This window comes from Podarcis erhardii (genome assembly GCF_964252035.2).
Source record: "Podarcis erhardii genome assembly, chromosome: 9".
Classification (NCBI taxonomy): Eukaryota; Metazoa; Chordata; class Lepidosauria; order Squamata; family Lacertidae; genus Podarcis; species Podarcis erhardii.
Genome location: NC_138512.1, coordinates 21,504,572 through 21,514,961, shown reverse-complemented (window position 1 = coordinate 21,514,961; position 10,390 = coordinate 21,504,572). Strand labels below are relative to the sequence as shown.

The 10,390-nt window shown below is 42.8% G+C and overlaps 1 protein-coding gene across 1 annotated transcript in view; it reads right to left on the bottom strand.

Moving 5' to 3' along the window:
• Positions 1-4,393: 4,393 nt before the first annotated feature.
• The window catches only part of KCTD8 (potassium channel tetramerization domain containing 8), a 45,513-nt gene continuing 39,516 nt past the window's right edge, over positions 4,394-10,390 (bottom strand). Inside the window, exon 2 of the mRNA XM_081875878.1 lies at positions 4,394-6,320. Coding sequence (XP_081732004.1) covers positions 5,860-6,320 — 461 coding nt within the window. The 3' untranslated portion in view covers positions 4,394-5,859. The remainder of the gene's footprint in view (positions 6,321-10,390) is intronic.

The following is a 10,390-nucleotide window of genomic DNA, read 5'->3' as shown; positions in this document are numbered from 1 at the left end:
CAGTTCTACCTTTCATTTCCATCTTCGGGTTCCAGGAAGGCTGCTGAAGATCTGAGCCAATGACCAAAGGCAGTTCTGGGATGGACGATAACAAACAGAAGTTTAATCTGAGCAAGTCAAAGGGAAATTGCCAGCTTGGAGAACTGCTATCAGTTCTGCATAAACATCATATCCGCCTATTGGGCGAGTGAGGGTCAAATGTATACAAGAACAAAGAATGTGCAATATCAGGTCTCCCTGCTACACAGACCAGGTAGGAAGTCAAACCCAGGAGATTGCCTTTTAGAGAGTAAGAAAGTGTCAGTTGTCTTTCTGTGACCTAATAGTGCTTCCTTGACAGGTTTCTGCACAGTCACCCCTGACATTCCATAGATGATCTCCTATGGGCTTCAATCTTGACCAGGGGTCAGCAAACTTTTTCAGCAGGGGCCTGGTCCACTGTCCTTCAGACCTTGTGGGGGGGCCGGACTATATTTTGAAAAAATAATAATAATGAATGAATTCCTATGCCCACAAATAACCCAGAGATGCATTTTAAATAAAAGGACACATTCTACTCATGTAAAAACACACTGATTCCCAGACTGTCCGTTATGGGCCGGATTGAGAAGGCGATTGGGCTGGATCTGGGCCCTGGGCCCTGGGCCTTAGTTTGCCTACCTATGATCTTGACTATGGAACATAATGGCTTGTTATCTGATCATGTAAAATTATCCAGATTTTAGCAATCCTTTATCATAGCACATCTCTGTGTATGCAAAGAGCGAACCACTTTAGGCTTATTTGTGCATAGTTGAGACCAAAGAGAGCATAACTTATTTTCAACATGGACATACAGTAACTGGTTGTCTTAAAGTGCACTCATTTGGGGTTTCACGTGACAAATGCTATTAATGACAGCTGGGGTTGTGTGTGTGCATCAGGTACTCTCTTAGTAATAGCTCAATACATTCAAGCAATAGGGATGCGGATGGCGCTTTGGTCTAAACCACTGAGCCTAGGGCTTGCCAATCAGAAGGTCAGTGGTTCGAATCCCCACAACAAGGTGAGCTCCTATTGCTCGGTCCCAGCTCCTGCCAACCTAGAAGTTTGAAAGCACGCCAGTGCAAGTAGATAAATAGGTACTGCTCCAGCAAGAAGGTAAATGGCATTACCGTGCGCTGCTCTGGTTTTGCCAGAAACAGCTTAGTCATGCTGGCCACATGACCTGGAAAAACTGTCTGCAGACAAATGTCAACTCCCTTGGCCAGTAAAGCGAGATGAGCGCCACAACCCCAGAGTCATTCGCGACTGGACTATCAGGGGTCCTTTACCTTTACCTTTACATGCAGGCAATATCTTTTAATGAACAGACAAGTATTATACTGGGCAAATATTATTTTTTTGCATTTACATTCCACCATTCCTCCATGGTTTTCAGCCTCAATTTACCCTTATGACAAGACTGTTAGGTAGGTTAAGCTGAAGCTGGCGCAGAGTAAAAGCACAGATACATTCCATAACAAACAATAAATTTATAATATAAGTACTGTGTTTGTGCTCGCTGGCCACCAGGAAAGAAAACATCTGTTGCAATGGGTGCAGACTTTGCCTTCAAAGTGTGCTCAATATTGTATGCACTATTTGGGACTTTATGCTTGTTATGAGGCATTTTTAAAAATGCTGCATTCCATAGACAGTGCTTCCCTTGTGCCATGTTGCAATGAGTTAAGCTGCTGGAAGTCAGTAGCCATTATAAAGGTAATTTAAGCTGGGAAACAGTGGTGGCAACACATTATGAACCAATAATGGGATACTGATCGCCGAAGAATTGATGCTTTTTAATTATGGTGCTGGAGGAGACTCTTGAGAGTCCCACAGACTGCAAGAAGATCAAACCTCTCCATTCTGAAGGAAATCAGCCCTGAGTGCTCACTGGAAGGGCAGAACGTGAAGCTGAGGCTCCAATACTTTGGCCACCTCATGAGAAGAGAAGACTCCTTGGGAAAGACCCTGATGTTGGGAAAGATGGAGGGCACAAGGAGAAGGGGACGACAAGAGGATGAGATGGTTGGACAGTATTTTCGAAGCTACCAGCATGAGTTTGACCAAACTGCGGGAGGCAGTGGAAGACAGGAGTGCCTGGCGTGCTCTGGTCCATGGGGTCATGAAGAGTCAGACACGACTAAATGACTAAACAACAACAATGTCCCGAGCAGACTCTTGTTGTTCATCGAGATAAAAACATGCAAGTTTCAAAACCCAACCCTTCATTATATAGATGATTTTCTGACTCAGAGCTTACCATGCTGTCAACATTGGCAAGAGCTGGGCACTGCTTCTCTGAGCATTGTGGGACTTGGGTCTCTTCACTGCAAGCAACAAAGGCAGGGCTTTCACATCAAACAGCATTTTTGTGGGTGTGAATTTTAGCGCAAAGCAAATCCGGTGGAAATGGGTTTTTTAAAGAGCTCAGCAAGCCCTCATGGGGCAGGTTTCATCTTCAGATGCAGAGCGGTGTCTTACTATTTGGCAGCATCCACTGCCGAAATGAACGAAACACCCTAGTTTCATCTGGACAGGAAAAGCAGCTGAAAGAGACATGTGCGGCGTTTTGGAAGCAGTCTGTTGGCTTGCTGTTTGAAATTCCTCCATGATACAGTTGGATGCCAGAGACTTCCATAAATATCCCAGTGGTTAGGAAATGATATAGGAGCATAAGGCTCAGAGCAATAGATAAGACTGCAAGGAAGGAGAAAAGATTAGCAGATCAAGCATTGCTACTTCAGAGGACCTACAGGTATACAGATTGATGGATTGCAATATAGTTTGATACAGAGGCAGACTTTTCATCTCCTTTTGGGAACATTAACTGTGTGAAGAGGTTTTAACAAGGCAAACATACATTTCTATGATTAAAATTGTAAGTGTGCGAATTTATTTATTTATTTATTTATAGGGTGGTAGCAGAAATGCTTCCATATTCTGCAGAATGCTATGACTGTGCCCTTGGAGAACACACACTTGTTACTTGCTGCTTCTTAGCTTCTGGGCTCTGGTTGTCACCTTTAAAGGCTGGATTCCTTGCATATCTTAGGGCAGAAATGGGAACCTGTATCCCTCCAGAATTTGATGGACTGCTGCCCCCTATAACCCTTGACCATTTACCCTGCTGGGTGGGACTCCAATAAAACCAAGAGTTCTGCATGTTTCCCACTCCTACCTTCCAGAATGCTACTTCCTGTACATCTTTTCCCAAGTCCCGAGAGAAAGCTCCTGATTCTCTTTCAGAGGTGACAGGTATTGGTTTGAACACGGAGTGTACTGTAATCCTGTTCTGTGGTGTCCCTCCCCCAGAGCTGCTTGCCAAGACTGTTTGCCAGTTTTCTTTCTGCTGCCAAGAAGAAACATTTCTATATGCAAAGCATCTTCATTGTGCTATTTTCGTAGATGTCTCTTTAGTTGTTTTCTCATAGCTTTATATCACGTTCTTTGGGTTTTTAACATGTTGTAAAGTCACTTTTTGAGAACTTATTTTAGTGGGAAAGCTACATATATATATATAATCAACTGTCCACTTCAAAGAATCATCCCAGGAAAGCTTAGAAAAGTGGGAAGGGGAAAGAAAATTAACCATGTGCTTCATTTTTCATTGCTTTCTTCCGTTTTCTACGATGAGGTGCTTTGAGAATTTTCCTTTCCTAGTGACTGAACAGCCACACAAAGTTGGAGGAAGAAATTTCTTGAGGAAAAAGTACTTACCACAATGGAGGTTGGGCATCATAGTCACACACACACCCCATTATGTCAATCTCAGTATCCATCTCAGCTTGACAACACCGATCACTGCTGATTCTTTGGACTAGCAGCCATTTGCATTACGATCACCACTAGCTCCAGGTGGGTTGTGAGGCTGTGCCCAACACTAGCAAAAAACCCAAAACCTTCTGCCTTAAAAGATGCATGAGGGAAGCTTCTCCACTATCCTTATTCTCACATTGCAAAGACCTATTTTCCACCATCCTGTGCCCACTTGCCTACACACAAACACACACACACACACACACACACTCCAGTCACATCCATCTAAACAAATGTGGAGCTTTTTCTACATAAAGTTTTCCCTCCCATCACCTTATCTGGAAAGGTGGTGCAAAAATATCAGAAGAAAATGAATAGGCTAGTTCACACATCATAGTGGACCCACCCAACCAGCTTGAGACCAAACAGGACCACCAGCATGCAGCTAGCTCATGATTTCTAGCATCTCTATGTAGATAGGGTCCTGCATAATCAGTCCCTGGAAATCACACAAACAACACTGACCAACAAACATGTTCCTGAAATAAGCACATGGGAGTCACTGTGATGTGTGAACTGACCCAAATAGAAACAGCGCGCTTTGAAACAAATTTATTCAGTGAATGAATTGAGTTACAAGTTTTGAAAGCCTGAAGATTATTCAGTATAGACCTGGGGCACCAAGCAACCCTTACAGATGTGATACACTTTGTCAAATTAGCCGAGATGCTGTTACTACTGTAAAGAAAAGCATCAGACAAAAGAAGACAAATTGCTGGTATATATAAAAATCTAATACTCAACAATATTTCATAAGTCTCTGCAAATTCTTCATTCATCCCAAGCACGCCAGCTTTTGATTAGATTATTTTTGTGTCATTATGGATGAATATTAGCTTTTGTGTACTGGGAAAATAGTTCCTTTGGTCTGGTGTACCTTGTTAACGACATCTTAAATTTAGTATTTTAACAGTAATTTCACAACAGTTGTCAGAAGTATTATTTTCCTTGTCAACTCAAATTCTCATTGTGTGCTCTTGGTTGAGATTTTATCGCTACTGTACTGAGCAGTAATCAATAACATTGTTTTCCCCCCATCACACTGAATCTCTATTGAACATTTTAATTAAAACTCATGTACCCCAAGCATTATTCATTTTTGGCTGAAATGTGTTGCTTGCAATTTGGAAGCAGAGTAGGAACATAATGAGAACACTGCAAAAACTCTCCTTAAAATTATTTGAAGATGCAGACAAAAGACTAATAATAACATAAGAGTAATAAATCAAAAAAATCTTAACAGTAGGCCCCTTTTAATAAATATGTTTAGGTTTTTTTATTTTTCCAGCTTTGTTGGCTAACATGAAAACAGAAACTTTTCAGACCATGAAACCAGTTTTCACAATCTGGTTTTGCATTTCACAGAAATAGTCCTGACAAACATTAATAGATGAGTGTTGGTGCAATCATAGAACAGTATAAGGCATATTTACACCATCCTTACAAAACGAACACACAGCCACACACAAATCCTCACAAAGTTCAATTCCAAAGACATTTTACATTGATCGTCTTGGCATTGAACAAAATATTTATCCAAGCAGACAAACCTCTTGCTCTTTTGTGATCTACTTGTCAACTATTGTGCTCATGCAAAATAGACATTTGCTTTATTGCATTAACATTTTAAATAGTGTTCATGTTTAATTCTGTTATCATAAGCCCCATTGTTCTTCATCCAGTGGAATTTTGTATCACTGCTATTGTGGATGATGAATGCTCTCATGATTTATTTCTTTCACAAATGAGAAGTTTGAAAACCAAAATTTCCTGATCATGCACGTTTAAAACTATTATAAAAGAATCCATAATGCTTTAGTTTCGTTTTATTACTTCATTTTTGAAAAAGAAAAAAAAAAAAAAAGGTCAACCCATGTCCTACCCAACATCCAGTTCACAGAAAGAAATAAGCAGCAGGAATCACTCCAATGAGTAGATCAAAAAGAACTACATCAGTAGAAACTGGCAACTTAATATACATCAAATGCACCACCGACAAGTCATAAAATACTGAAAAAACTATAGCCCATATTTTTGTAGCAGTTCAGATTGCCATGGGCGTTTCCGTTCAGGAAAATAATCCGGAATATGGATTTGTTTAAAATCCTGAATACACTTTTTCATCTCTTCTTCAACACTTAGCTTCTCACATACCTTCCTTTTGGACAGGTTTGTTTCTCTGGACTTGCTAATGAGTGTCTGAAAAAGTTCGCTGTTCCTGCGTTTGTCTGGTGGAGGCATCCACTGTGCCCCGCCTTTCTTAGAGGGCCGATCCAACGTTAGAGTATTTGGCTGGTGCCCTGTAGACTGCTGAGTGCTGGCAGCGTTTTCTTGGGGAGTGCTGGCCTCAGAGTGGCTGTCGCAACTAGAGGTAGACAACTCATTGCAGGACGTCCCACTCTCACTTCCTTTGTCTGCAACTTTTTCGTGCTTCTTATCTTCATGGTCTTGTTTGGGAGACACTGTCCTCTGCGGTGGTCCTAATAAAAGGAGAGGGGGAGAGAAAGTATGAGTAGGTAATGAATGAATTAACTAAATAAATAATCCATAAACAATAGGACTGTTTACAGACTGACTTGTGTTTTCTTACTGTGCGCTAACTTGTAGGCTTGTTGGACGAAAAAGAAAGGTAAAGATTTAAGGGGGAAACCATACTCCTTAATGTTACATTGAGTGGCATTCACAGTATACCCACTGAAATTAATGGACCTAACTCAGCCTGCTGGGTAAAATTTTACGTTGACTGCCCATTATATATTTAAAAAATTCCCTGCCTTTAGCCAAAGAGTTCAGAGTGAGCACAGTTCTCCTTCTAATCAGGGCTTTTTCCCCAGCCGGAAATCACCGGAACAGAGTTCTGGCACCTCTCAGGTGGGCGCCATTGCCATTATAAGAGAACAAGGGAGGTGTTCGTGGTGAGTTCCTGCACATCTTTTTGTAGAAAAATAGCACTGCTCCAAATGTTGTTTTTATAGCAACTCTCAAAGTGGTTTGTGTGGCTATTCCCTCCCCCCCACAGGTGTAATGAATAAAGACACAGGACACAAGTATTTTAAGTTAATGGGCGAAAATGGCCACAACTTTATTGATTACAGGTAAGAGAGGTATTGGCTTTAGGCATTGGCCCCTAACCGACTATCCGGTCTAACCGGGAAGGGTTAAACACCAACAGGGGAAGCTACCCGAGATGCATATCCCTAGGCGCTCCCCGAGGGGTTACCGCTCGGGGGCGCGCTTTAGGCCCTAGCCTCCGTAGGTTTCGGACGAGGCGTCGCCCCTCGGAGTCCTTTAACGAACTACCCTTCAATCATTGGGGGAGGTGATGGCGCTCCTCCCCCCCAACCTCATTTGCATGACAATACCCCGGCCAATGCCTACCGCCATAACCGAGGAAGTTGTGACAAATTGCTAAGAGGTAGGCGAAAAAACCAAGTGGCTCCCGAACCAGCCAATTAGCCAAATGGAAAAATTCCTACCTGGCCCCAAGCGGCGACCAGCCGAAGCCCATAGAATCTTGCTTAATTAGTTGCCATTAATTTGATTTTAATTGATTTTTATAATGTAATATTTTTAGAATGTGTGAATATCTGATGGTTTGATTGCTGATTGTTGTTAGCCGCCCTGAGCCCGGCTTCGGCTGGGGAGGGCGGGATATAAATAAAATTTATTATTATTATTATTATTATAGCAAGGTCGATGGCAAACCTAAAGGGTGGGTGGGTGGGAAATCGCGCTCGCTGCAGGGAAGGAAAGGGGCGAGCCGAGGGCTGCCCCGACCTTATGTGGCCTCTGGAAGGCCCACCCCTGCCGCCAGCCGATTGGCTGGCGCGCGGGGGTGTAACTGGGGAATCCCTGATTCCCGCGAGGCTGTCGCCAGCCCCGCGGGAGTGTGGGCGGGGTCGTGAGCCCGCAACCCCACCCCCTCATGAAGATCGGTAGTGGCATAGTCACCCAGTGAGCACTGTGACGGTGAGACTTTGAATACTCATCTCTCTGATCCTTCCTTGAACTAATGCCTCTCTCTGGTAACAGTCCTACAGGTCAGCACTCAGTGCATCAAGGCCCCTTTGGCTCTGAATTTAGGCCTGAAGTCAGACTAAAATAGGTCCAGATAACCCCTTTCCTCCAACAATATTTGAAGCTGACCTAGGGTTGTGTGATAAATCACCATATTGTTGAATACCGCTATTGAAATAGCATCCTTATATACCAGTGAACAAAAGGTGAAGACTTTGACAGCTTTCCAGGGGGTAGCTCAGCTGAACTGATACTTCACAGATAATTTGCAGATAATTTGCAGGCACTGTATTGACAGCTTTGTTTGCTCTCTCCCTCCTCCCTCCTAACCAATAAGAAATGATGATAAGCCCTCACACAAACCAACAAACTCTTTCAGTTTCACCAGTATCTTTCCACTTGGAGCCTGCTAACAATCCAGGTGGATAGACAAGCAAAGTAAATTAAACAAATAACGTAAACAAAGAACTGGAAAGCACTTTTTTCTTCCCTTACACACTCCCCCATCAGTGAAAAAAAGAGGGGGAAGAGGTTTTGTTTTTATTTTCTGGTGGTGTTTATGTTGTTTGTTCCCCCTAAATAGCTTTCCTCCATATCGAAAAGGAAGGATTGGTGGGTTGGTTGGTTGATTTATTTGAGACTATCTCAGGCACCCCCAAACTCGGCCCTCCAGATGTTTTTTGGGACTACAACTCCCATCATCCCTAACTAACAGGACCAGTGGTCAGGGATGATGGAAACTGTAGACCCAAAACATCTGGAGGGCTGAGTTTGGAGATGCCTGGACTATCTTTGCGCTTGCTTGCCCTTGCTCCCTCCCTTTGATAGAAAGGGAGAGAGAGCTTTGCTGAGGAGGGGTGGGAATGCAGGTGAGAAGACTTGCTGGCGACCTTATGCTGAACTGGGAGGTTGGGTACCAAGTAAGAATGATGGGGAGGGTGTTTTTCGGTAAGCAGTGCAAGCAAATGCATGTATACTCACCAGCAAGCCCTACTAAATTCAGTGAGGCGCAAAAGAGCCCAGTTTCTCCCCTCTCCCTACCTCAGCCTGTGCAGAAGCATCATAAGGAAGAACATTCCAGGAACTGGGAGGTCTACGCATGCTTTCTGTATTTCCACCCAGTCTGCCTTCTCTGTAGGAGAAGTGCAGAGCTGCTTCGATCTAGATCTTGAGCAACTTGAGAAACACAGAGGGGGAGAACTGGATGGGGACATGGGAGGCCTGTACAGACCTCCTGTTAACTGCCGGGTGATACGACTGGAGAGTGGGAAGAAGTGTCAGTCCACTGAGCCCAATGGGGATCCCTCCATACATCCTTCTACAGGGAACGAGGGTGTCCTAAATACCTGGAGTTCACTACATCTTTTGAAACATGTTCAGCTCTGGATGAACATGCAGGGGTTTCCACTCGGAAGGCATATGACTGAAAGAGGACTGCACAGAATAACTGGGAGTTGTAAGAGAAACCTCAAAGTAACCCTTTCTATAATGTAGGTCACAAGGCAAATGTTGCTGTAGTGATAATTAGCTTTTTAATAGGTTTGAGAACAAAAACAAAGGGAAACTGAGAAAATCAAACATAGGGCTAACGAAGGCAAAATACTGTCTTGATTTATTTCATTAGGTTTGACTACAAATAATGTTAAGTGGGCAGCAACAACAAAAAAAGCTGTTTCTCAGAATAATTACAGTTCTCTGGTGGTATTAGCATTGGTGGTGGTGTCATCTCACTTCCCTGAGTGGAAAACAGATGACTTTCATAACTAGATTTGGCAGTTTTGTGTAAATGGTAAAGTTTTTCAGGCATATGATTATGTTCTTGGGACTATGGGCATTTTAAAATGAGGGCCAGATGTGTGATTGTAGTTGAAACTCGAAGACGCCTTTGATTTCAAATTCCTTTATCTACTTGGGGATAAAAGGATTTTGCTGTGTAGAATTATGTTGTGGTGAGTGCAATTCCCATAAGGGAAATTACCCTTTAATAGCATTGAGCTCAATGGTGTGTGACTGGTTATGTAGTGACTTGAAATGAATGAAGCAATTTATCATTCAGAACAGGACTCCATGTCTCTAAGTGATAAGCCATTCATCTAAAGCAATGCTTCCAAACTTCTGGGAATCGTGGATTCTTCCTGATTTAACAAGGGAACTGAGCTAGGCTGACCCACACAACTTTTATGATAAGTGAGAGGGATTTCCCAGGTGTGGTGCAGTGATTACAGTTTTAGACTTAGACTTGAGAGACCAGGGACCTTTTCCAGACTAGTGTTTTATTGTGGATGTACAGTATTCTGCCACAATAATATTGCATTTGTGGTGGCTTTATTCTGCTTTAGTATTTTCTGTGATGCTTCCCAATGCTACTGCATTACTGCTCTCTAGAGGGGCTCTAAAACAATAAAAGCAGGACAAAAATAAATCAGAACATTTGTGGCATAAAAAGTTACGGAATTTCAACAGGAAATTTCAGGATATGAACTGATTGGGCATGAAGCTGTGTGACCGCACCAAAACCTTTGCAGGCCCAAAA